This window comes from Musa acuminata, chromosome BXJ3-3 (assembly GCF_036884655.1).
Source record: "Musa acuminata AAA Group cultivar baxijiao chromosome BXJ3-3, Cavendish_Baxijiao_AAA, whole genome shotgun sequence".
NCBI classification, from domain to species: Eukaryota; Viridiplantae; Streptophyta; class Magnoliopsida; order Zingiberales; family Musaceae; genus Musa; species Musa acuminata.
Genome location: NC_088351.1, coordinates 2,388,253 through 2,414,930, shown reverse-complemented (window position 1 = coordinate 2,414,930; position 26,678 = coordinate 2,388,253). Strand labels below are relative to the sequence as shown.

General features: G+C 40.5%; 4 protein-coding genes across 8 annotated transcripts; 3 read left to right on the top strand and 1 right to left on the bottom strand.

Moving 5' to 3' along the window:
• The first annotated feature begins 2,667 nt into the window (after positions 1-2,667).
• Positions 2,668-4,469, top strand: LOC103976974 (aspartyl protease family protein At5g10770-like). Of its 2 annotated transcripts, none has more exons than XM_065142107.1 (2): positions 2,668-2,834; positions 3,102-4,469. In XM_065142107.1, exons 1-2 carry the CDS (start codon positions 2,687-2,689, stop codon positions 4,280-4,282), a joined length of 1,329 nt encoding a protein of 442 aa, XP_064998179.1. In that variant the 5' UTR covers positions 2,668-2,686; the 3' UTR covers positions 4,283-4,469. The 2 variants fall into 2 exon arrangements, with proteins under 2 accessions (XP_064998179.1, XP_018679083.2); XM_018823538.2 differs by having other exon boundaries at positions 2,788-2,834; positions 2,946-4,469.
• Positions 4,470-11,673: 7,204 nt separating this feature from the next.
• Positions 11,674-13,360, top strand: LOC135632941 (aspartyl protease family protein At5g10770-like). The gene is made up of 2 exons (XM_065141852.1): positions 11,674-11,859; positions 11,989-13,360. Exons 1-2 carry the CDS (start codon positions 11,715-11,717, stop codon positions 13,179-13,181), a joined length of 1,338 nt encoding a protein of 445 aa, XP_064997924.1. The 5' UTR covers positions 11,674-11,714; the 3' UTR covers positions 13,182-13,360.
• A 208-nt stretch (positions 13,361-13,568) lies between these two features.
• LOC135632940 (heat shock protein 81-1-like) lies at positions 13,569-16,917 on the bottom strand. The gene is made up of 3 exons (XM_065141851.1): positions 16,658-16,917; positions 16,133-16,555; positions 13,569-15,336 (listed from the first exon to the last, which is right to left on the bottom strand). The coding sequence occupies exons 1-3, from the start codon at positions 16,781-16,783 to the stop codon at positions 13,783-13,785; spliced, it is 2,103 nt and encodes a 700-aa protein (XP_064997923.1). The 5' UTR covers positions 16,784-16,917; the 3' UTR covers positions 13,569-13,782.
• Positions 16,918-17,631: 714 nt separating this feature from the next.
• LOC135581728 (uncharacterized) lies at positions 17,632-26,515 on the top strand. Of its 4 annotated transcripts, XM_065142020.1 has the most exons (12): positions 17,722-17,775; positions 18,786-18,834; positions 22,032-22,326; positions 23,392-23,604; positions 23,844-23,924; positions 24,002-24,088; positions 24,188-24,283; positions 24,420-24,473; positions 24,555-25,609; positions 25,722-25,770; positions 25,861-25,900; positions 26,059-26,515. In XM_065142020.1, exons 3-12 carry the CDS (start codon positions 22,093-22,095, stop codon positions 26,205-26,207), a joined length of 2,058 nt encoding a protein of 685 aa, XP_064998092.1. In that variant the 5' UTR covers positions 17,722-17,775; positions 18,786-18,834; positions 22,032-22,092; the 3' UTR covers positions 26,208-26,515. The 4 variants fall into 4 exon arrangements, with proteins under 4 accessions (XP_064998093.1, XP_064998092.1, XP_064998090.1 ...); XM_065142021.1 differs by lacking the exon at positions 18,786-18,834 and having other exon boundaries at positions 17,632-17,775; XM_065142018.1 differs by lacking the exon at positions 17,722-17,775 and having other exon boundaries at positions 17,815-18,834.
• The last annotated feature ends 163 nt before the right edge of the window (positions 26,516-26,678 follow it).

Here is a 26,678-nt window from a genome sequence, read left to right as displayed (position 1 = left end):
CCGCGGTGAGGAAGATGAGGATTGGCCGTGAAGCCTCTCAGGAATGTGGCTGCAGCGGCATTGGTCGCTGGCCGAAGACAAGGGCGAAGCTTCGCTTTTCTCAGCAGCGTTGATCGCTGGCCAAAAGCAAGAGCGAAGCTTCGCTTTTCTCACTGCTCTGATACCATGATAGAAATAATATAAGATAAGAACAATAGAATATAAGAAGTTTTATTGAAGTAGAGAAACTTTAGCTTGAATCTATTAACATGTTCCCTCTCCTATTTATAGGAATTAGGAGGAAGAATTTCCCTAACAGAATAGAGGATTTTTTCCTCATATAGTTAGGAAAATCTTATCTTCTATCATGAGGCACTGGCACCATTGAACCGGAGGAAGTACTCCTTCAACAACCCTCGAGAATGTCATCTCCAACCATCCACATCAAGAACCACCCGACTTGTTATTTGCAAGTGCCCTGGCTACATCTTCCAACACTTGAAGTGGAAGTCTGACCACTCATCGGAGAAGAAAGACAATGTATAGTACACAAGCTGGGTGATTTGTATAGTCTGTGATATTAGCACTCCTTAAACTGCAGTTATCCTGATCTCCACATGAGATGCTTAATCTAGCTTATGCATTGGAGATGGTTTTTCAAGTGCTTGGCTTATCCCGAGGAGAAATTAAACACATGCAGGCAGAATTACGAGTCCTTCAAACATTTCATGGTCTATCGACCGACAGTGACTGAGCCACCGCAGATTTCCCACCACTGTTCCAATTTGAGAAGCATTGCACGAACCCCATGGCTCGTTTTCTGCAACATTCCAAAAGCTTAGCAAGGACATGACAAACTGAACGGGGCTTGCCATGTGAAATGTTGGAGAGGTGCGGTGGATTATGCAACTTCTGCAACATCATGTCTCCGTAGACTTATGTCAGCCACAAACTCATGAACGTAAGAGAGCCTGTCGCAGGGAGCCACACTGCTTAGAGATGGATTAGATTATGTCTTTCCACAGGGAGCCACACTGCTTAGAGATGGATTATATTATGTCTTTCCACATGATTATATCAGAAGAAATAGCAGGAAAGAAGGAAGAAGAAAGTGATAGGCCACCTTGAGATCATGATTGTTCTCAAATGCTTTGTGGTTCTTCTTTTGACATTCTTTTTTTGGTGGTTGCTTTAGATCCTTCATATCAAGTAACATTAGCCAATGGTTCTTTTGGGCGAGGAACGATAGAGTTCAGTCCATTAATCCAATACTAAACAAATAGCCACAAAGTTGTTAGTCTATGGAATAACTCAAAGGTTGGTCGCCATTGCTTCACGGCCTAAGATAGAAAGAAGATTCCAATTCAAAGCTGAGGACTCTTCTTGGATGGTCTTCCCACGGGACTCGAGAGTGTCAGACAAGTCAGGAGTCAATTATACGGGCTAAATTCGTAGTGCCTTCCAGCTTGTGATCACACCTCCTTTTCTGCTCGTGAGTGGATTGAATCTCATAAAGAATCACGAGGGTCTTTTCCTTGACCCAACCCGTAATTTGTTGCGTAACGACGCATGACCTAATCGCCACACAGATGAACTCGAGTGGCTACAGGAGGAAGACAAGTGGGAGAAAGCGATGTACCACCCGTTGAAACTTGAACGCGTAGAGGCACAGCTATTTAGAGCTACTCCCTTCACTCGTTCCAAGCTCAGATCACCGAGTTCTGCAAGCGTAATGACTTCTCTTGCTTGCTCTTCCTGCCGCCGTTGCCTCCACCACCTCCTCCTCTTCCTTGCTCTTTCTCGTTCGTCAGCGTATCGAAAACCTCCAAATATGATGTGTTCAGCATCCATGATTTGGTAGTGTAATAGTCTACGAGGAGAGGGAAATAAAAAGAGAAAGTAAGGTTTCTGAGTTTTTCTGCTTGATGATCAGCAGCCAAACGTTGTCAAGCCCAAATTTTATGTGGAGAATCCTTACAGCAAACTTTACAATCCTAACGGTGTTGATCTGCAGTTTACCCTCTCTAAAGTACTTTCCTACGATATCCACTCTGTGAGACGTAGAATTCTCTTTTGAGGAGATCCATCCTATGTGATGAAGATATGCTATTCTTGAGCCAAGATATATGATCTAGATGTTATTCTGATCCTCTAGTTATTCTAGAGAAGACCTACTGTAAACTTGTTATCATTATTATTGATAGTAGAAGTTTGAGGTGGACTGCGGTCCCATGGTTTTTCTCACATTGGGTTTTTCACGTTAAAAAGATTTGGTCTCACTATATGATTGATTTATTGCTCTATTGTTTATGCTGTGCTGATTGATATTATCATTTTGATATCAAGTTGGTATTTTGATGAGGAACCTATTTTGATACACAAAAAGGGAAAAGAATTATTCCGCACTGACAGGTTTCTTCCCAACAGTAGCCGACCGGAGATCTTATCATGGATCTTCCACACCTTAGAGATAAAATTTATGTGACTCCGCGAAGATCGGACAATCTGACCTTGACTAAGCCAGTGGGTCCTACGTCAACGACTAGTCCACAGCCTTCTAAATCAATTTCGCATGCGGTAATCAGAGGCCAAACCATTAGCATCGCTTTGAAGATTCAAGGAGAGAAGGTAGCATTGAAGGTTCTCTATAAATTGGATGCATAGCCAGAGCTCCTACGCACAAGACTTGTATCTTCCCAGCTAACTAATGGCTTCAGCTGCCCTCCTAACCTGCTCTTGTGTTATGTTTCTGCTCCTAAGCTACCGTTCTCACCTTGCCAATGGAGAAGTACAGGGCTACCATAAGGTTCAAAGACGTTCTTTGAATCCCGGAGCAGTCTGCTCCCCGCTCAAAGGTTAATGATGCATCAGCTGCCTCTTACTTTTGGTGTTTTATTTGCGCTGCTGTTATAAAGTATCATCTCATCTGTAGTTTTAACTAAGACTTCCTTCTCTATCTCTTTAAGCTGTAAATTGGATGCACGATGTTACCGATCAAGCAGATGGAAGTTGTACTCATGAATTGCTGCATTTGTTTGACGTAAATTTACTTAAAAGACAAAAAAATAAAACTGACTATTGGTGGTGATATATACTTCCATGCATGCATGCATGGTTCTCAGGATCCAACGTTACCTCTATACGGTTGGTCAGTCGGTATGGACCCTGCTCCCCCTTCGAGACAAAGGAACTGCCATCACCTGAACAAATCCTTCTTAAAGACCAACTTCGAGTAAATTATCTCCTAAAGGGTGTCGTGAAGTCACAGCTCAATGATTCCTTGGCAAGCATCCCCGCGGAGTTCGGAGGAGGGGAGTACGTGATCACCGTCGGCTATGGCACCCCCAGCCGAGAGCAGACTGTGACGATGGACACCGGGAGCGACTTGAGTTGGATCCAATGCAAACCATGCAACAAATGCTACTCGCAGCAGGAGCCGATCTTTGACCCATCCCAATCATCCTCCTACGCCGCGATCCCTTGCAACTCGTCGGAATGCAGTCAGCCCCGAGGCAGCTGCTCCAGCTCTTGCGCTTATTTCATCCCCTACGGCGATGGGTCGAACAGTTCAGAAGTCTACAGCTACGACAGACTGACGCTGTCGCCAAACGACGTGATCGAGCACTTCCTCTTCGGGTGCGGCACCGACAACGAAGGGCTGTTCCACGACGCCGCAGGGCTCGTGGGTCTCGGCCGTGGCAAGCAGTCTCTTGTGTCTCAGACGTCGCAACTTTACCACTCGGTCTTCTCCTACTGCCTTCCTTCGACTTCCAGCAACATGGGGTTCCTAAAACTGGGCGAACCTAGTGACGCCTCCAACACCGTTTACACTCGAATGCAGCCCATCTCCAAGTATCCAAGCTTCTACTTCGTTGACCTGATCGGAATCAGCGTGGCCGGGGAGCAGCTCGCCATTTCGCCATCGGTTTTTAGGTCCGGTGGCACGATATTGGACTCCGGCACTACGATCACTCGCCTCCCGCCGTCGGCCTACGAGGCCCTGAGGTCGGCGTTCCGGGAGCACATGTCGGCGTACCCTCTTAAGCCTACTAACGGACTGCTTGATACCTGTTATGACTTCAGAGGCTACAAGACCATAACAGTCCCCAAAGTAGCGCTGCACTTCGATGGAGTCACACTGGATCTCAACGTATCTGGGATCCTCTTCGATGACTGCTTGGCATTTTCTGGTAAGCAAGTTGATGGCTTGGGGATCATTGGCAATGTGCAGCAGCGAACATTTGAAGTAGTCTACGATGTAGGAAATGCGAGAATTGGATTCGCGCCGCACGCTTGCAGCTGATCAGTATCACCTCATGCATATATATAAATATAAATAAATAAATAAATAGCATGAGACATAAGGATATATAGCATGCACCAGCAGCTGGCTGTCAGCCTCTATTACCTTCACCAGAATTGTCTATCGTTCTATTTCAGCATCCCCCTCCCTGCTTCTATTTCAGTAAACTGTTATCTGTGATACACCATTCTGGTTCTTCTTGTCTCTTTTCTTGGTTAATTATGTGTTTGGAATCATGTTTTGGAAGTATAAGCTTGAGCTCAGATTAATTAATCTAACAGCATTTTTCTTCGTATATAATAAAGAATCACAAGGGTCCTTCCAATGAAGAATGGTCAATTTAATCACCACATCGAAAGAAGGAAGACGATGGAGAAAAGCTAGGGGATGCGAGTGACGTGCTATAATTCTATAATTAGTTGTTCGAGGCACATATAATTTAATTTACTGTAGATTATTCTTAATAATAGGAAAAGTATATTTGATCAAAAAAACAAATAATAACATAAAATGTATGGGAAGCTTAAATCTAATAGCAAATTCATGACTAATTCATAATTCAAACTTGTGTTTGTAATAATTTTAATAAAAGGGATAACTGTTGTTGTTAGGGCACAATTTGATATCGCCCACGTGAACCCAGACACTATGACGTTGACGTGGAACTTCAAGTTCGAAGTGACACGTAGCACACACATGGCGGGTGATGGGATATAAAGTGAAATAAACTTTTGTATATGAATAAATACTAGCATGCCATAATACATAGTGAATTAAATGAAACCACAATCAAGTAGAACACCAAGATATACGTGGAAAACTCCTTCAATGTGAAGGCTAAAAATTACGAGGCAAACTAGAGATAATCCACTATAATAATAATGAATATATAAATCTCAATATTTTGTCCAAAACCTTAGTTACAATCACAAGAGAATAACTGAGATATAAGGATCACGTCACTATACACAATATCTAAATCCTCCCTAATTCTCCCCAAGTAATCACAGTAAGAATCTACTGTAGATCTGATCTAACCTGAGATGAAAGCTCCACTAGATGATTGAGAATAGTCTCTCTGTGTTGTTCTTGTCTTCTTCCCTTTCTTTCTATTCCTTTTCTTCCTTATTCTCCTCCTTTTCTTTGGAATCCCATGGCTGCCAAAAACTACCTCGTTGCTGCCTTTTTCTGTATCTTTTTATAGTTACCACACCCCCCCCCCCCCAATATAAATTAGATTAGGTTAAGAGGAGGTGAGCTGTGGGCTGATAAAGCTCACCTTGGGCTAAATATGGGCTGTTAGCCCAACAAAACCTCCCCCTTCAGCCCATAAGGGAGGTTGTCCCATGACTCCTCAATGTGAAGTCATGTCATCCAGTTATCGGCATATCTTCTGTCTTTCTTTTGGTAAAGTATTTGTCAATATGTCTGCTCCGTTGTCATTTGTGTGAATTTTCTGAAGTTGCAATCGCTTCTCTTCAAATACATTTCGAATCCAGTGATATCTGGCATCTATATGCTTTGACTTGGAATGAAACATTGGGTTCTTACACAAATGGATGACACTCTGGCTATCACAATGCACCATATAGTTTTCCTATTTCACCCCAAATTCTTGGAAGAATTCTTTCATCCATAACATTTCTTTACATACCTCTGTAGCAGCAATATATTCTGCCTCTATGGTGGAGAGAGCAATACACCTTTACAATCTGGATTGCCATGACACAGCTCTCCCTGCAAAAATAAGTACATAACATGATGTTGACTTCCTTGTATATATATCTTTTGTCATATCTACATTTGTATAACCTGTCAACACAGGTGGTCCACCTCCAAAGCTTAAACAAACCTTAGAGCTCCCTCTGAGATATCTTAAAATCCACTTCACTATTGCATAGTGCTTTTTGCCTGGATTTATAAGAAATCTGCTAGTAACACCAACTACATATGCGATGTCTGACCTCGTACATACTATTGCATACATTAAACTTCCAACTACTGAAGTATAAGAAACCTTTTGTGTTTTCTCCTTTTCCTTATCACTTGATGGACTATGTTCTAAGCACAACTTGAAGTGACCTACAATAGGAGAACCAACTAGCTTTGCATTGCTCATAGTGAACCTTTCCAATACCTTCTCGATATATTTTTCCTATGACAACTAAATCGTCTTGGTTTTTCTGTCACGGAAAATCTGCATGCTCAGTATTTGCTTTGCTAACCCCATGTCCTTTATTGCAAAAGACTTACTTAATTCCTTCTTCAACCTGTCAATTTTAGACATATCTTTTCCAAGAATAAGCATGTCATCAACATAAAGTAAGAGAATAATAAAATTCTCACCAAACCATTTGATATACACACAATGATCCGAAGCCATTCTTTTGTATCCATTTTCTATTATAAATGAATCAAACTTTCTATACTACTGTCTTGGAGCTTGCTTTAGCCCATACAAGCTCTTCTTTAACTTGCAGACAAAGTTCTCTTTACCAAGCCTTCTGGTTGCTCAATATAAATTTCCTCCTCTAAATCACTATGAAGGAAAAATGTCTTCATATCTAACTACTCAACTTCCAAGTCCTGGTTAGCAGCAATACCAAGAGCAACATGAATAAAATATATTTTAATAATAGGAGAAAATATCTCTTTAAAGTCAATATATTTCTTTTGACCAAAGTCTTTCACAACCAATCTAGCTTTGTACTTTGGTTGAGAATAATATTCTTGAGTCTTCAACCTAAAAACCCACTTGTTCTTCAATGCCTTCATTCCATTTGGTAGTAGTACCAAATTATAAGTATGGTTCTTCTGAAGAGCATCAATCTCTTCATGCATAGTAACTAACCACTTCTCTGTCTGCTCACTTTTAACTACTTCCTAGTAACTCTCTATTTCACCTGTATCAGTAAGCATCACATACTCATTTGTAGAGTATCTTCTAGAGGAAGGTTGACGTTGTCTAGAAGATCTTCTCAACTGAGGTTCTGCGGGAAGTTGCTCTCCAACTTCTTTTTGCTCAACATGTCTTGCAGGTAGATCAACATCAGGCTCTACACCATCTTCCTGCACATCTTCACCATCACCCTGATATACTAGAGGAGTAACTGGGTCACAATCTGCTAATCCTTCTGCAGAAGTCTCAGCCGGTGTTTTCTTTTTTAAATCTTCAAAGGTTTGATCCTCAAAGAAGACTACATCTTTGCTTCTGAGCATCATATGCTTTTTTGGATCCCAAAGCCTGCACCAAACTGATCATGTGAGTAACCAAGAAAAATACATTCTTTAGTCTTACCATCTAGCTTGGACCTCTCATTGTCTGGAATATGTGCAAATGCACGACAACCAAACACTCTTAAATACCTGTAGGAAACATGTTTCCCTGACCATACATGCTCTGCAACATCATTATCTAGGGCTGTGCATGGTGACAAGTTGATCATATTAACTGTAGTTCTCAAAGCCTCATCTCAAAACCTTTTGGGTTGCTTGGCCTGTGAAAGCATACACATCTGATCTTTTCCATGATGGTGCGATTCATCATCTTTGCAATTGCATTATGCTAAGGTGTATTAGGAATTGTCATCTCATATTGGATCCCATATAACATGAAATAATCATTAAATAATCATGTGGACTCACCATCATTATATGATCTTATGCATTTTAATTGTCTTTCTATCTCCTTTTCAACCCTGGCATGAAACTCTTTGAAGACATTAATCACCTGATCTTTAGTCTTCAAAGAATAGGCCCAAACTTTCATGAAAAAATTATCTATAAAAGTGACAAAATAAAGTGTACCACTTATACCAGGAACATCAATATATCCACTAGGAGTTTTTGTCCTCAAAGGACCACATACATCTGTATAAATATGGTCTAAGACATGTATTTTTCTAGACAAAGCAGAACTAGCAAATGAAACTCTATGTTGTTTACCAGTCAAATAATCAATACAAGGGTTTATATGTATACCTCTGAGGTCTGGCAATATATCTCTTTTGGAAAGAGCGTCCATTCTCGCTCATGTGTTCCGATCGCCTATGCCACAATTCCATGCTGAAGTCTTTCTCTGTAGCATTTAACTATTCACCATAAGCTTTAGCTTGCAACCTGTACAAAGTATGACATTTTTTTCCACTAGCTATAACAAAAGAACCCTTACTGAGCTTCCATTTCCCTTTGTAAAATCTGTTATCATAGTCTTCATCATCTAGTCTTCCAACTAAAATTAAATTCAGTCTCAAGTCAACCACATGTCTCACATCTTTAAGCACCAACTTGCAGCCAAGGTTGGTCTTTAAATAGATATCACCCATGCCAATGATGTCTGTTGTGCCATAGTTGCCCATCTTGACAACACCAAAATTTTTAAACCTATATGTAGCAAAAAACTCCCTCTATGGTATAGCATGATAAAAAGTACTTGTGTCAATCACCCACTCAAGATCTTGACACACATAAGAAAAAATATCATCAGAATGAGACAAAATCAAATAATCACCACCCTACACTGTACTTGTAGTATTATCCTTTGACTTTGTAGACTTTATTTCTTTTTCCTTTTTCTTGTTCTTCTTAGGTTGCTTACATTGATTCTTATAATGTCTTTTCTCATCATAGTTATAGCAAACAATATCTTTTCTTGATCTTAACTTGCTTCTACCTATGCGTGAACTACTTCTAGACTTTGACATTTCTTTGTTCTTTGAGATAAGTGCTTGTGAATCATTCTGAGATGTTGCTGAACTCTTTCTTCTCAACTTTTCATTCAACAAACTACTTGTTACTTGACTCATAGTCATAACACCATCTGGTGCAGAATTACTGAGGGAAACCACTAGTGTCTCCCAACTTTCTGGTAATGAACTGAGAAGTAACAATGCCTACAACTTATTATTAAGAGACATTTACATAAAGGATAACTGGTTAGTGATACTTTGTATTTTATTCAAATTCTGGGTTCACAAAATAATAAGTTAGTGATAACTTATTATTAGGTTCACAAGTTTTTTTTTTATCAAAAAAGCTTCTTTGCTAGTTATTTTTCTTTCATAGAGACTTTCCAACTTTTTCCAAAAAGAATGTACAGAAATTTCAACAGAAACACGGTGAAAGACATTATCATCAAGCCACTATTGAATAAACCCAATTGTTTTTCGATATAACCTCTTCCACTCATCATCTGTCATAATTGTGGGTTTTGCACTATCCCTCTGTAAAGGTCTATATAAATCTTTGCAATACAAGAGATATTTCTTTCTTGGTTTCCATATCATCCAATTGTTTCCATTTAAACTAATTATGCGAGAAACATTACTGGCCTCTATGTTCAAATACAAAAATTAAATTACCATAACCCTGCTTTAATACTAGTTGATAGGATATAAAGTGAAATAAACTTTTATATATTGACAAATACTGGCAGGCCATAACACATAGCGGAATTAAATGGAACCACAAATAAATAGAACACAAAGATATACGTGGAAAACTCCTTTAACGTGAATGGTAAAAACCACGAGACAAACTAGAAATAATCCATTATAATAATAATGAATATACAAATCTTTATCTCTTGCCCAAAACCTTAGCAACAATCACAAGAGAATAATTGGGATACAAGGATCATGTCATTGTGCATAATATCTAAATCCTCTATAATTCTCCCCAAATAATCATAGTAAGAATCTACTGTAGATCTAATCTAACCTGAGATGAAAGTACTGATAGATGATTGAGAACAGTCTCTCTGTGTTGTTCTTGTCTTCTTCCCTTTCTTTCTCTTCCTTTTCTACCTTGTTCTCCTCCTTTTCTTTGAAATCCCGTGGCTGCCAAAAACTACCTCGTTGCTGCCTTTTTCTGCATCTTTTTATAGCCACCACCCTCCCCCCCCCCCCTAATATAAATTAGGGTTATGTTAAGAGGTGGTGAGCTATGGGTTGATAAAGCCCACCTTAGGCTGAATATGGGCTGTCAGCCCAACAGCGAGAAGCTCGTCGCCCTCTTCGTACGAACGACATCATCATGGTACAGTCATCTCGGAAAGCTCGGGGCAGCGCCGTGCGGTGCTGATCCATGCAGATTGATCAGCACTCGCACAGAAGCTTAAGCCGATTGTAATTAATTGTCCATGTACAACTAACTCACCTTCGTAGGTATAAAAGCTAACCCTCTTTAATCAGGAGGGATTCGAACACTCAACTTTCCCTAACTCCACTTAACATTGACTCGAACTTCGAATGGGTCAAGTTGAAAAATCTTCCTCCTGACCTTGATCTTTGTGCAGGAACCGACAATGAAGCAACAACAACCTACCAAGGAAGAACCATACTCGGGAGATGATGGTTAGACCCAACTCGACCCGACGTCGACGCGACCCGAACATCCGCGTGGGCAACCTTGCACATCTGGGACTAAATCGAGCCGTGTTGACACCTCGATCACGGTTCACCGATAGTTGTAATATTGTTTTCCTTATAAATCACACCATCTGCAACTTGATAGATCTTAATATGCGTAGAAAATGTATGTTACTAATAATAAACTCATCTAGTCTGCATAAAGATCTACAAGTCTGATAACTTTCCATCCTATTTTACTCTCCAAATAAAGCTAAATTGGTCCATGATTAATTGGAAAACGCCATGGTTGCCGAGTTCTTTAATGTCACTTGGAGTAGCTTGTCCTTCGCAATCATTTGGGAGTGTGTCTCTTTCACGGCCACCTCCCCTGCCTGTACCTCCTCTTCGTCGTCTTCTTTTGATTAGCCTTTGCTGCTGCCAACCATTGATTCAACACCAGACCAGCTGAAGTTATTCTCATAGTGCAATCCGTTCATCACATACAGTATCGGAGCTATCGATCTATCATTGCAGGTTTCAGAAGTACGAGTCCATGTTCTTGCGCACTTTGGTTCGTGTGGACATGGAAGTATACCGTGCAATTCCCTCTCGATTAGCTCCTGATCCACTCGCCTGGGTGACTCGTAGAACAGCCATAAGGAAGCATTTAGTTGTGGTTGTTATTAGTTGACGATTTATGAGCCGGTCATGATCGGTCGGTGAAGAAATCACACCAAGATGTTGAACTGTTGAAAGTCTTCTCTCCGGTCTTGCACTCGAGTTGTGACTCTAATTATTCGACTTTGAACTGTTAGAAGTCTTCCTTTCGATCTCATCGTTGTGACGTAAACCAAATTATTTCGTGGATTTTGCAGTGGGAATGCGAAACTAAGCTTAAATTGGTCCGTGATTGTGTGGAAGAACTTGACGATGCCAGTCAATTCGAAGTCAACGACTAGTCGACATACTTGACTCAAATCAGAGGCCAGCCTGGTGGCACAAAGAAAGTGGTTTTGAAGTCACTATATATTGGATGCATTGCCATAGCAATCCTGCGCCCAGGGGTCGTCTCTTCCCAGCAAATGGCTTCGGCTGCTCTCTTAATCTGCTCTTCTGTTCTGTTCCTGAGTCACTGTTCTTCCCTTGCTAACGGAGAAGACGCTCAGAGCTACCACGTGGTTCGAAATCATAATTCGAGTCCCGAAGTTGTCTGCTCCTCATCCAAGGGTCAGTCATACCTCAGTTGCTCTCTTGCATAAATCTTTTCTTTGGGCTGCAGATCTCATACTCCGCTACCCATGAATTGCTGAAACCATTTGATACAGTTTCCTTAAAAGATAGTTTCGCCTTTCTCAGGATCTAACGCCACCGCCTTCCCGTTGGTGCATCGGCATGGACCCTGCTCCCCCTTCGACGACAAGAAACTGCTATCGCTAGAAGAGATTCTTCTGAAAGACCAACTTAGAGTCAACTATCTCCGACGAAGTGCCTTGAAGTCTTCCGCCAAGCCACAGGTTGATGATTCCAAGGCAAGCATCCCCGCGGAGTACGGAGGAGGGGAGTATGTGATCACAGTCGGCTATGGCACCCCCAGCCGAGAGCAGACTGTGACGATGGACACCGGGAGCGACCTGAGTTGGATCCAATGCAAACCATGCTCCGCGTGCTACTCGCAGCAGGAGCCGATCTTTGACCCATCCCAATCATCCTCCTACACCGCGATCCCTTGCAACTCGCAGGACTGCAGTCAGCTCCGAAGCAGCTGCTCCAGCTCTTGCGCTTATGGCATCACCTACGGCGATGGGTCGACCACTTCAGGAGTCTACAGCTACGACAGACTGACGCTGTCGCCAAACGACGTGATCGAGGACTTCCTCTTCGGGTGCGGCACCGACAACGAAGGGCTGTTCCAAGACACCGCAGGGCTCGTGGGTCTCGGCCGCGGCAAGCGCTCTCTGGTGTCCCAAACGTCGCAAGTTTACCACTCGGTCTTCTCCTACTGCCTTCCTTCGACTCCCAGCTCCACCGGGTTCCTGAAACTGGGCGAACCTGGTGACGCCTCCAACACCGTTTACACTCGAATGCAGACCAGCTCCAATCATCCAAGCTTTTACTTCGTTGACCTGATCGGAATCAGCGTCGGTGGGCAGCAACTGGCCATTTCGCCATCGGTTTTCTCGTCCCGTGGCACGATCATCGACTCCGGCACTACCATCACTCGCCTCCCGGCGTCGGCCTACGGAGCCCTGAGGTCTGCGTTCCGGAGCTACATGTCCCAGTACCCTGCCGCGCCTCCTACGCGAGTACTCGATACCTGTTATGACTTCAGCGGCCACGAGACCATAACAGTCCCCAAAGTAGCGCTGCACTTCGATGGAGTCACACTGGATCTCGACACATCTGGGATCCTCAGGCATGACTGCTTGGCTTTTGCTGGGTACGAGGGCGGTAGCTTCGGAATCATTGGCAACGTGCAGCAGCAAACGTTTGAAGTGGTCTATGATCTAGGAAACGAGAGGATTGGATTTGTGCCGCAGGCTTGCAGCTGATTGATTCACCACGCAACCACCTGCTCTTCGTTTTCAGCATCAATAAGAACAATGGGTGACAAAATGAAGACACCCGGAGTCAGTATGTTCATATAGTATAGATTCTGTTCCTCTGAATCTATTATCAGTATGTTTTGTCTCCTTTTGTCCGTAAAGTTGAATTTGGCAGTCATTCTTCAGCACCTTCTCATTTATATCATATGACTTCACATAGCGTAGCTAATGATTCAAGCAAAACATCTAGAACTCCGATAACCAAATGCTCCATGATCGATCGAACTCGAATGATTGAAAGCAAAATCTTACTCTGGAGCATGGCATTTACTATCAAGGCAAACTTGGACATGATTCTGTTTTCATGCAGCTTCGTGCCACTAGACAGGACTATAAAAATGAAATGTCAACCATGCTAAATCGACATTCAAACCATAGACTTGTTAACATAGAACATGAGTTATCCATGCATGCATACACAAAAGTTATAAAGATCTCTTTGGCAAAAGGCGATGAAGGCCGTCTACATAGTTAGTGCATATCTGAAAAGCACACCAAAAAATTGCAAGAGAAGCAGCAGAATACAGAAAGCAAAGCTTAATCCAGATTAGTCCACTTCCTCCATCTTACTCTCTTCGGCATCAGCAGCATCCTCAAGCGTAGGCATGTCAGTGTCTTCAACCTTTTCATCCTCATCGATGCTGAGACCTAATTTCAGCATGCGGTGGATCCTGTTGCCAAAAGTATTGGGGTCATCCAAGCTGAAACCAGAGGTGAGGAGAGCAGTCTCAAACAGCAGAAGTGTCAGGTCCTTGACTGATTTGTCATTCTTGTCAGCATCTGCTCGCTTCCTCAACTCCTCCATGATAGGATTCTCTGGGTTGATCTCCATAGTTTTCTTGCTGGACATATAGCCAGCCATGCTGGAGTCCCTGAGAGCTTGTGCCTTCATAATCCTCTCCATGTTCGCAGTCCATCCGTACTCGCCAGTGACCAAACAGCAGGGTGAGTCAACAACGCGATCAGACACGACTACTTTCTCCACCTTGTCACCCAACACTTCCTTGATGACTTTGCAGAGCCCTTCAAACTTTTCCTTCAGGGCTTCCTTCCTCTTTTTCTCATCGTCACTCTCATCAAGCTTCAGCCCCTCCTTTGTTGCAGAAACCAGCTTCTTCCCCTCAAACTCCTTCAGTTGACCCACGGCATATTCATCAATTGCATCAACCATGAAAAGAACCTCGTACCCCTTCTTCTTCAGCTTTTCAAGGAACGGAGAGTTCTCCACAGCCTTCTTGCTCTCACCAGTTATGTAGTAAATGTCATTCTGACCCTCCTTCATTCTCGTCACATAGTCCTTGAGGCTAGTCATCTCATCCCCACTCTTGGTAGAGTGGAACCTCAGCAACTCTGCAATCTTTGACCTGTTCTGAGAGTCTTCATGGATTCCAAGCTTGAGATTCTTTGAGAATGCCTCATAGAACTTGTTGTAATCCTCCTTGTTCTCAGCAATCTCGAAGAAGAGTTCAACACATTTCTTGACCAGGTTCTTGCGGATGACCTTGAGAATCTTGTTCTGCTGGAGCATCTCTCTTGAGATATTGAGGGGAAGGTCCTCAGAGTCCACTATCCCTTTGACAAAGCCCAAGTACTCCGGCATTAGTTCTTCACAGTTGTCCATAATGAAGACACGACGAACATATAGCTTGATATTGTTCAGCTTTTTCCTTGTGTCAAAGAGGTCGAAAGGAGCTCTCTTTGGCACAAAAAGAATAGCCTTAAACTCAAGTTGGCCTTCCACAGAGAAGTGTTTCACAGCCAAATGCTCCTCCCAGTCATTAGTGAGACTCTTATAGAAAGCAGCATACTCCTCCTTTGTAATCTCTTCAGGCTTCCTCATCCAGATGGGCTTCTGTTTGTTGACCAAGGACCATTCATGAGAAACCTCCTTGATCTTCTTCTTTTTCTTCTCTTTCTCTTCCTTCTCCTCATCAACATCTTCCACCTTGCCTTCTTCAGTGTCTTTCTTGTCCTCCTCATCCTCATCATCTGAAATTTCTTTCTCTGTAGTCTTCTCAGTCCACAGGGAGATGGGATAGCTGATGAATTCAGAGTGCTTCTTGATCAAGTCTTTAAGGCGACGTTCCTCAAGATATTCCAACTGCAATCAAGCATCTCATTCATTAGTAAAATCGAAGCAAAGCAAAGGCAGTCCTTAAAAGGATGCTAATATTTGATTCTAGCATAGCAATACAACAGCTGAGTATCTTATTACATGATTTCATGATGGTGAAACAAAGGAAACACGGACAAACACATTAGAATGTGGATCCAACAGATAATAGATTAGTAGATATGAACAAATAGATATAAGAATGCAATAACCTAGAACTATACCACCAGAAGCACGAGATCAAGCTGGACAACAGCATACTTCATATATATATATTTTTCTTTGAGCAGTTGCTGTACTAATGACTAAAGGCAAATCTGAAACGAAACACACAAGTTAAAGCCACACCATCTCATCTTTATAATCAAAATTCATAAGTAAAACAGTGAACCTCAGATAGCATCTCTCAGAGTCCATAAGTTGGCTCTTCAACCTTATGAATGAAGAACATATACACGATGTCAAATTATAATTAACATCTACTGATTATGGATTCAAGAATTTCATTTTCCTGACTTACTCCTCTGGTAATTAGCTCCACCCAATGGTTGTTTCCACGTGCATGTAACCACAATACAAGCTCGCAAAAGTAAAGTGAACATCACAAAGATGTTTCTCATGGATTTACCCCACCCAGTAAATTGAGCAAGAATAGCTGCAGCTGACAAGGAAAAGAACACCATACTGATTGGAAAGAACATGTTCTTATCATGCGAAACTACTATGACAAACCAGAAAATTCCTAGTTGTCCTAAGGATTATGATCCAGGGGGATTGTGTTTACCTGATCCTCCTTAAGGAAAAGGGTGATCTTTGTCCCCCTCCCGAGATTCTCCCCTGAGGTGTCCCTGGTGACCGTAAATGAACCCCCAGCCTGCGACTCCCAGACGTACTGCTCATCATCATTGTGTTTGGTGGTCACGACGACCCTCTCGGCTACCAGATACGCGGAGTAGAACCCCACTCCAAACTGCCCAATCATACTGACGTCGGCGCCGGCGGCAAGCGCCTCCATGAACTCCTTGGTCCCAGACCGAGCGATCGTGCCGAGATTGTTGACAAGATCGGATTTTGTCATGCCGACGCCACTATCGATTATGGACAAGGTGTTAGTGGCCTTGTCAGGGATGATATGGATGAAAAGCTCCGGCTGGGCGTCAAGCTTGCTCTTGTCCGTCAGGCTCTCGAACCGGATTTTGTCCAATGCCTATTGAGGGCACCATATCAGGACCAAAAACGAAGCAAACACCAAAAAAAGGATATCTTTTTAAAACTTCAGATTGATGCATCAAGGCAACACGACGCTTACATCGGAAGAGTTACTGATGAGCTCTCGAAGGAAGATCTCCTTGTTGGAGTAAAAAGTGTTGATGATCAGGCTGAGAAGCTGGTTGATCTCCGCCTGGAAAGCGAAGGTCTCCGTCTCGGCCGCCATGGCTGGCCCTGTAAAGAGAACTCGAACTCGATCGAGAGAATGAGAGTGAAACTGAGGGAGAGATTTAGGCGGAGGCTTCTTCGGCGCTAGGGATTCCTACGGGCGCTGTGTGAAGAAATGGCATATATATATATAGAGGGAAAAAAATTCCGTTTCTAGATCCTTCTATAGATCGAAAAGACCGGACCGCTGTGTGAAGAAATGATATATATATATATATATATATATATATATAGAGAGAGAGAGAGAGAGAGAGGAAAAATAAAAGTCCGTTTCTAGATCCTTCTATAACGAAAAGACCCGACCGTTGTGCGAAGAAATGGCATATATATATTGAGGAAAAATAAAATTCCGTTTCTAGATCCTTCTATAGATCGAAAAGACCGGACCCGCATGAGACGGGGTAGATTCGGGAATCAAACGGGCCGGCCCGTGCAAGGCCGGATAATTTTGGGCTTAATGCTGACATCATATGTATCCTGTGGCAAAGCAATCCGCGTATCGATGCCACAAAGAAATGGTTCATTTTAGCCGTATTCTTCGTTCTGATTCTAACATGCGCTGCTGGACTTCTGGATTATTCCTCGTCCGTCTGAGTCATCACTGACGCAACCTATGCAATAAATAAATAAAAATATCAGCTCAGTATTGACGTATCCTTCGTTCTGATGCTAACATGCGCGGTTGACTTTCGGGTGAGTCCGTGTCCCCCCGTCTTCGCTCTGGTGTTCTTACCGCCACCCCCTCTTAATCCAAACCCAGTGAGAAAACTCTCGAAGGGCCCAAGAACTCGAAGTTTCTCGTTCAAAAGGAAATCCTACCCTCACCGCAGGTGATTGTTTCCTTCACGGGACAAATATATATATATATATATATATATATATATATATATATATATATATATTATATGTATATATATATGTATATATATATACACACACGAAGAAGCACAAACCCCTCCTCTGGGTTTCGTCACCATTAATCGCCAGGAGGTAAGTTCACCGCCTTTTGTTTCTTTGTAAAAGATAATTGTGTTCTTCAGGGTTTCTGATATCGTCTAATCGCGTCCCAAAATGACGCTTTATAGTTGCTTATGGATCTTTATTGATCGAATTTGTACATGCTGGTTGTATTTGTGTCAGTATAGCCGATTCTCTTTTATTCCTGTATCTCGCGACGATCTGAATTTGTTCGATTGGGGACTTTTGCGGTGGAAGATCGATCTTCGACACCTCTATGGTTTCAATTTTGTTCAAAATTAGATGACTGTGCTATTGATCGATTGTATGTTTTTTTTTTGGATCGTACGGATTCTTGGTTGGGTTGATCTTAGCATCGTTAGGATTCGGAGAAGTCCCTTCTTGATCGCGAACTTATTGTGAGAATTAGGGAAAATAAAGTTAGTTGTAGTTTAATTATACGATAAAAGGTAGCCCCTTAAGACCTTTCTTAAGTCGAAATTTTCGTGTATCTTGTTGAAACGAAAGTTGAAAATTGAACCTCGTTTCTTTTGTTTTTCTTAGTTCCTTATCGGCAGGAACTGTAGTTACTTTAGTGCAAAATAAAGGGATTTTAAGAGGCCAAACCGGTGGACGTGTGGTAGGTTTTGATTGAAGACAATGATAAGGTTTATCCTTACAAATGGGAACTGATGTTATGGATTGATATTATGCTAGTTTGATATTTTGTTGGGGAACTTAATTAAATTATAGATAAGAATTGAAAGTTCTTCCAGTGACCGCAGAACCCTGCATTGAATTAATGCATGTCTAAGATGTTGGACGCCTAGCTTTTAAATTCTCTCACTTTTCTTGTTAATTTGTGCAAATCTTGTTCGAGGTTTTTTAGAAGTGCATATGAATATTGAGAATTAGAAAATATTATATTTATGCAGCAATTTTTTAAATTTCATTGTGTGGAGTCATTGTTACTTTGCTTTTTGAAGACATGTTGTTCTGTTCTATGTTGTTCTCACTAATTACTACCCTAGATGATCTTTCAGCTTGCTGACTGGCATATAACACGATTCCCGATTGCATGAGCTCCTTTAGGTATTTCCAGCTCATGGCTACTATTTTTCAAATGAATTGCTAGCTTCTGTCAGCACCTATAGTTCATGGTTAGACATCCTGGATTTTGGGTGACATTTTCTAAAATTTCTTTGTCAACAACAAACATGTACTATCTACTATATTATTTGCTTCAATGTACTCCATGTTTCCTTTCATTACATCCATAAGCTTACCAGGTCACATCTGATTTTCTGAACATTTATGGTTAGATTGGACAGAGCTATATATCATAAATGATCCATCAAGAAGATATGTTCAACCAATGTAAATGTAATCACTGAGATACTTTTCTTACTTTTCCAAAAATAAAAATTTTCATGTTAGGATTTTACCTTATATGATTAATCTATTTTCTTGATTGAGAAATTTAATTAAGGAAAATAGTTAATGCTTGATTCTTATTTTTTTTTATTGTGCTGATAAATTATGAATGAAATTAATTAATTGAATAATTAATTAATTATTTCCCTTTGGAGAGCCCTCAATTCCCTTTTATTTTAAGATGACATACCCTCCCCTGTTCCATATTTGTTGCCAGTCAACGAGAAATAACGAGGAGGAGAAGGATTGTCACCTGGTTGAAAAGTAGATTCTCTTTCTTTTATATTTTCTGCAACGAATCAAAAGTGTTATATATCATAAGTGATTTTGGGTGACATTTTTCTAGGGTTGCTTTGTCAATAACAAACATGTAATATCTACTATATGATTTGCTTCAATGTGCTCCATGTTTTGTTGCACTACATCCATAAGCTTACTAGGTCACATTTAATTTTCAGAATATTTATGGTCAAATTGCATAGAGCTATATATCGTAAATGATTCATCAAGAGGATTTGTTTAATCAATGACAATGTAATGATTGAGATATTCTTCTTTCTTTTCCGAAAATAAAAATTTCTATGTTAGAATTCTACCGTATATGATTAATCCATTTCCTTGATTGAACAATCTAATTAAGAAGAAAAAAAAATTAATGATTGATTCTTATATCCTTGATTGTGCTGACTGATTTTGAATGAGATTAATTAATTGATCCAAAAAATTATTAATTAATTATTTTCTTCGGGAGAGCCATTTATTCCCTCATATTTAAAGACGATGTACCCCCTCCTATTCCTCGTTTGTTGTCTTTTAGCGGGAAGGAGGTGGAGAATCATCGTCTTGTTGAAAAGTAGGTCCTCTATCTTTCTTTAATTGAGAATGATGATTTATATTTTCTGCAAATTTTAGGAATTAAAAGTGTTATATGTTCCTTCAATTAGTTTATATTTTGGAATTTTTAAATGATGATTTTTGGGTATTAAATTAATCCTCGATATTCAAGATCATGATTTATGAGCTTCAATGCTATTTTAATCAGTTTAAGCGTTAAATCATGATTAGTAGAGTTTAATTAATGAACTTCATGATATCCATGTCGTTTTATCTTAAATTGAATGCTTTTTAAGGTTGATGATATAATCATTTTGCATCATGTTAATTCCTTTAATTTAGCATGTTAATTTAACTATTTAATAGTTTTATAGTGTTTATCCACGTCTTTTATTAAATCAGATTGATTAGTTTAATTATTTAACAATATTGTTAAATAAAAGGGACTGAAATCGGATTGGAATCAGGGAAAATGAGTTCGGATTGAGTCTGACTAGAGCCACCGTTGTGTCACGGACAAACTTCTAAACAAGATGTTTGATGTAATGCTTATGTATGTCCGTGTCTTTTGGTATGTTCATGCTTTGTACAGCATGTAGAAAGACGGTCGAAGGCTTAATAGTCTCATTTTAGTTAGGTTGGTGGCCGCTTTAGGCTTGTAAATAAAGGTTATGTCATTTGGACACGTGTGAGAGATTCTCGGTCTGTAGTGGATCATTTTACCCTTTGTTGTGCAACTGTTTAGAGCTTGTAAAGTCTGTTTGTAATTTGCATTGTCTATGAAGTGTTTTCGGATATGTTTGCTTATGGATCCTGAGTGAGGCGTTCTCTCTAACCCGTTCTTTCTTTTGTTAGTCCTAAGGGACAATGGGAGGCTTTGGGGAGGCTGACATTTGCGGACTGACACGCAAGGGTGCCGCATGACTTAGGCAAAACAAGCTAAGTCCGTGACAATTGGTTGGATCCGATCAGACCAAACTGCATGCACCTGAGCCCAGCCTGGATGTTGGTCAAACCCAGACCTTTGGCTCGTCCTGAGGTGACCTAGAGCCTATGGCGTGGGTTTGCTCAAGCAACGCATAGCGACCTAGCATGGTGGCTCAGGTCCAACCCCCAGTGCCATGCAATGATGTGATGTAGCCCGGAGAGGCCCAATGCAACCCATTCACATCAGCTTAGTGCAGGCTGGCGCAACCTAGAGCTTAAGGCCCATGTGTGGCTCGCCACTAAGGCCTAATCCATCGCCCACTTTTATTGTGCAGCCATGTGCGGTGCATATGACCCTGGTCTAGGGCCTCTATGTGCCATTCCAGCCCGGCCTAGCATTGTGTGCCTTGGATCGAGCTCGACCCGACCTCTTTTAGCTCAATTATGGCCTACGCCTGCAGCCCATAGTAGCCCAATGCATGCGCCCAACGTGCAGGTTGACCCGTGGACCCCTGTGGCTTGGTGCGAGCGCTGTAACTAATCAAACCGGATCTGTTCAGAGTGATTCTGAATATACCTTGTCTTGTCTGGTTCAAGCCAGTTAAGCCCAAACTAGACCTTATTAAGCCCAATTAGGCTGGTTTAGGGTGGTTCCAGACTAGTTTTAAGCAAATTTGATGGCTGGCCAGTTGGGTTCTAGCTAAAAACCTACTAGGTTCAAATCAGTTGGACCATTTTCGATTAAGGTTTAGGTCAATGAAGGGTTGCAGTTTGAGTGACAGCTCATAATTTTACAACTTAGTGAACTTAAAAGCCTTATTTGAAGTTATATTATAAAAATTATAAATTATTAATGGATTTCAAGTTCAAATGACATTTGACACTAAGGTTGGTGATATTATGCATATTATTAATGATTATAGCTTTCACTTTTATAACCTTTGCATTCGTTGCCGTTTGTTTTTGCTCAACTGTGGTTTTGTTGGCCTCCAAGAGTATCTTGCACTTGTTTGTTGTATGAATATTCATAGAATTATTTCAAGTGAATATACAAGACTTTTTATTTTTTTATGGTTGCATTTTTTCTCTTATAGGAAATACATAAAAAATTAGTGCAGCTTTAGCAGCATATTCACAAGTTCATATTCTGTGGAAATGGAGCAATCTTGCAACATTCTGGTAATTTGGAGAGGCAAGCAGTTCGATGTAAATGTCAACCCAGATTCTAATGTCAAGGAGTTTGGGCAGAAACTTCAGGAATTGACTAATGTCAGACCTGATACTATGAGACTTTTTGTTCCACAAAAGAATAACAAAGGTTCAAAAATGCTCAGCCCATTTTCTGATGTTCACTCGATGTTAAGCTTGCGAGAATCAGCAATCCTTGAGGTAAATTTACATTCATACTGCAGCATGAATTATTGTTATTATTTTTTAGTTTGGGGAAAGGTTGCAACAATTATGCTAATATTGGTTGGCTCAAGCCTGTGGATTACTTTGTACCTAAGTATCAACCTGTAACTTTTTATCTTTTTGAACTATGCTGTGTTTGTTAGTGCCAAACAAATTTGTTAATATAACTTGACTGCAGCCTGCTTGCCTGTGGTTACTGTACATTAGATAACAGAGAGACCAAATCTATATTGTAAGGTAATTGTAGGATAAGTAATCGTGCAAGTATTATGTTCAAAACAGATACGTCAAGCAATTTGTAGTATCCTGTGGGACACTCTTGTTAAAGTCATATCTTCCTGGCAGCCTTTTCTTAGACTTGTAAAAATTTTCCTTTCAGATAGACTTCTTTGATTGTCAGACTCCTTCCAAGATTGTCACACTCTTTCAGACACTCTTGTTAAATGGGCTCCTCTCTCAGTGGCTGCTCCCATCACTAGTTAAGATTCTGTTACTGCTGATTGACTGCTCTTGGCACACCACCTGCAAGGGTTGAGAGTGCATTTCCTACCAGCCGGCCTCCCTTGCCAGATCTTTACAGATTTGAATCAGTGACTAATTGAAACCCACAAAAATTGCATTACCATCTTTGGACATGTGGCCATAATTGATCCTTAAAGTGAATGAAGACTGATAAATGCACTATAGAACAACCACACAGATATATATGGGTTAATATATTCTAAAATTTGTTAGTTGGCAATGCAGTAATACTTATAAAGAAACCTGGTATTCTTTCAGCATCTATTGTATTTATATGCAGAAGCCAAAATCAGTTGGATCCTGTATTCATGATAAAAATTTTGAACATTAGAAGCTTATTCTCACCAGACAGGCTACTAATCCGGATCAGTAAAATCTGTATCATATCATCTTCCAATGCGCTGAGATTACTGACTTGGAGATTTTTTCTGGATAGTATACTATATATCATTTTGTTCAATTTTGTTTAACAGCCATAGCATGGTGAAGATGATTGCTTGCTTGTGTTTATCTTTGCAGGGAAAGACTATCAAGATGATGGGTGTTTTTAGTGATGAGGTCGATGAGGTTTCTCATAACAGTAATAAACCTGACCTAAGGATAGCTGGTTTTGCTGAAGAGGAACAGAGATTGAGACAGAGAACGATATATAGGCCTCAAGCTTCTCTGAAACTTCCACAAGGAACCTACATTTTCTGTGAATTTCGCACACTTCAGATTCCAGGAATTGAGGTATTTACTTGAGCTGTAAATTTAGTAAAGAAGTATGTTTTATTAATTTTTTAGGCATTTATTTGAAAGTTGTAATGTTTGTGGAATCCTCTTGGTGTTTCATGTTTAATGGTGATTGCGTGATGGCTACAACAGACTGAAGTGTGCCCTTTTGACCTTTTTTCTGAATGACATAAAAGGCAGTACATGTAGTTATGATAGTTACCCTTGTTCACCTTTTTCACTGTTATTTATGTCAGTTGAACCCTCCACCATCTGAGGCTCTGAGAAGAATGCACATGCTTGCCTGTGATCCTGGGATTATTGCTATCATGAATAAGGTAACAATTGTCTAATGATAAATTTTATTATTTAGTTACATGGTTATCTCATAAGATGCTTTTGCCTTTTCTCTCAGCATCGGTGGCGGGTTGGTATTATGAGTGAAATGGCACCTGAGGGATATGTAGGAATAAGTCCAAAATGCATTCTGGGATTTAATAAGGTAACCAAGTTGCTGTGAGTTTATAGATAGATAATATTGAAGTGAAGAAAGGTTGACCTTGTTTTTGCTTTACTTTTCTTTTTAACTTGTTTTTTGCAGAATCATGGGGAAGAGATATGCCTTCGATTGCGTACAGATGATCTTCAAGGATTTAGAAAATATGAAAGCATCAAAAGAACACTTTTACATGAACTTGTATGTTCTTTCCTGGCAACTTAAGCTGGTTCCACTTTCATTGTAACAGCTTTTTCTGTGACTGTGTCATTTAATTAAACCTGTTAAGAGTGGTTTCTTATGTTCCCTTTTTCTTTCTTTCAAAAATTTATTTCAGGCCCACATGGTGTACTCCGAACATGATTCTAGTTTCTTTGCTTTAAACAAGCAGGTATCCTTGTGAACCCATTAAGAAGATATATGGGCCTTTGTCAATATCTTTTTCTAATTGAATTATTTGATATGATCACAGTTAAATGAAGAAGCCGCTAGCCTAGACTGGACAAAATCCACAAGTCACACATTGAACGGTCGCAAATACCTTGATCATTATGAAGAGGAGGATTATGTCGAACTGAGTAGCAAGAATAGTGGTCAAAAGCTTGGGGGTGCAACAAATTCATTAGTTTCTGCACGTGCATCATCGATTGCTGCTGCCTATAACCGAATGGCAAATGCCTATAATCAGGGAAAATTTTCTGAACCTGACCCAGATGATATGGTGACTTCAGAGAATGATGCCATGCTTGTGGATATGGTTATGGATGCCAGGAGACCATTTTCGAAATCATCAATGCTTGATATGCTTGATGAGCTTGACCCTGATGATTCCTTGGACCATAAGAACATGTCTGAGTCTGACCCCGAAAATTCCTTGGATAATAAGAACATTTCTGAACCTGACCCTGATGATTCCTTGGATAATAAGGACATTTCTGAACCTGACCCTGATGATTCCTTTAATAAAAAGAACGAATCTGAACCTGACCTCGATGTTTGCTTGGATAGTAAGAACATGTCTGAACCTGATCCTGATGATTCCCATGCTAGACGATTGATAGTGTCTAGAAGTGAACCTGATCCAGATGATACCTTAGGTGGTGAAGATATTAAATTAGCCAAGGAGACTGATTCAACAGGTACCAGGTCAAACAAGGTAGACACAAGCAATCCAAGAGATTCTGAACCTGATCCTGATGATTCTTTGAATAATGTACTCTTGGATGCACAAATGGAAGAAATGCATCTGGGAAAACACTGTAGAGAGCCTGATCTGGATGGCTTTGTTAAAGACATGGTTTTGGGAGATTATGAGAGGTTGCAACAAAGTGCTGAAGGGCCACTGGCGACTGAAAATTCGATGGCAGTTGACCATGTCAATGATTTGGACAATCAAGAGCTACAAAGAATTGAAGAACCTGCCGCTCTTTTTTGTTCCCGTCTCCAGAGAGCCATTGATATCCTACGATCAGAAGCAACACCTTTACAGGCCACCTCAGTTCTTCAAACGCTTTTCAGGATTATCAGGTTTCTTATCCTCAACTTTCTTATAATTTTCCTGTTGATGCCTTAAATTATATGATATATGCTATGTTTTGTTCAACTGGAGTTATTGTGTCCATCTTGCGTGTGCTCATAGGAACGTAATAGAACACCCAGATGAGGTCAAGTTCAGAAGACTGAGAAAGGTGCTTTTCTTCCTTTTTTTCTGGTTGCACTTTCCTCCTTTTTGATCTGACATTACTTTAGATCTTTAATCGTGTATTCTTATCCTTTAGGCCAATCCCCAGTTCCAGAGGAATGTGGCAAATTATAAAGGTCAGTATGAATGTGGCAAACAACATATATCATATAATTTAATAAATTGTTCAGATGTTTAATCACTTCCATACAATCAGCATTTTTCTCAGTGGGGATCTAGAATGGTGTTTTGTTTCACATGATACTTTGGACTAATTTGATCTGCTTCAAAACAGCTGCAATGGAGGTTCTCACTTTGGTCGGCTTCTGTGAGGATGTCATATCTGATGAGATTGGCAGAGCCGAGACATTCTTGGTGTTGAAAAGAAATGATCCTGGCTTGCTGTGGCTTGCAAAATCTTCTCTCGAGCTGTCTATAACTTAGTGCCAACTATAACACAACTATATCAAATGATTTGTTTGTACTTATCATGTGTGCAAATGATTGGTAAAGGTGATGTCCAACTACCAACAGCTACTAGGAGTTAACAATGATTCCAACCACATACAAGGAAGACGTGTAAACAAAGGATGAAGTGCTGGATTCTATGTTGTTCTATAGGGGACTATTGGCTGATTAATAAAATGTGAATAAAAAAGGTCAGTACTTATATTACATAATTGTTTATCAAAGTTTGTTTGAATGTATGTTTTGCCTTCTAATGCAAATATAATTGTTTTTAGGATTCTGTACTTGTTTCGATGCTCCTGCTAATTAATTGTACACAAATGTTTCTGTATTTTTATGTATACCACCATCGCTTCATCGTGTGCGGACTTTTGATGGTTATCCGCTAGTTCTACATGGATAAAATGAAACTTTTACTCTCTGACATTATTTCGATGTAGTGTGGAG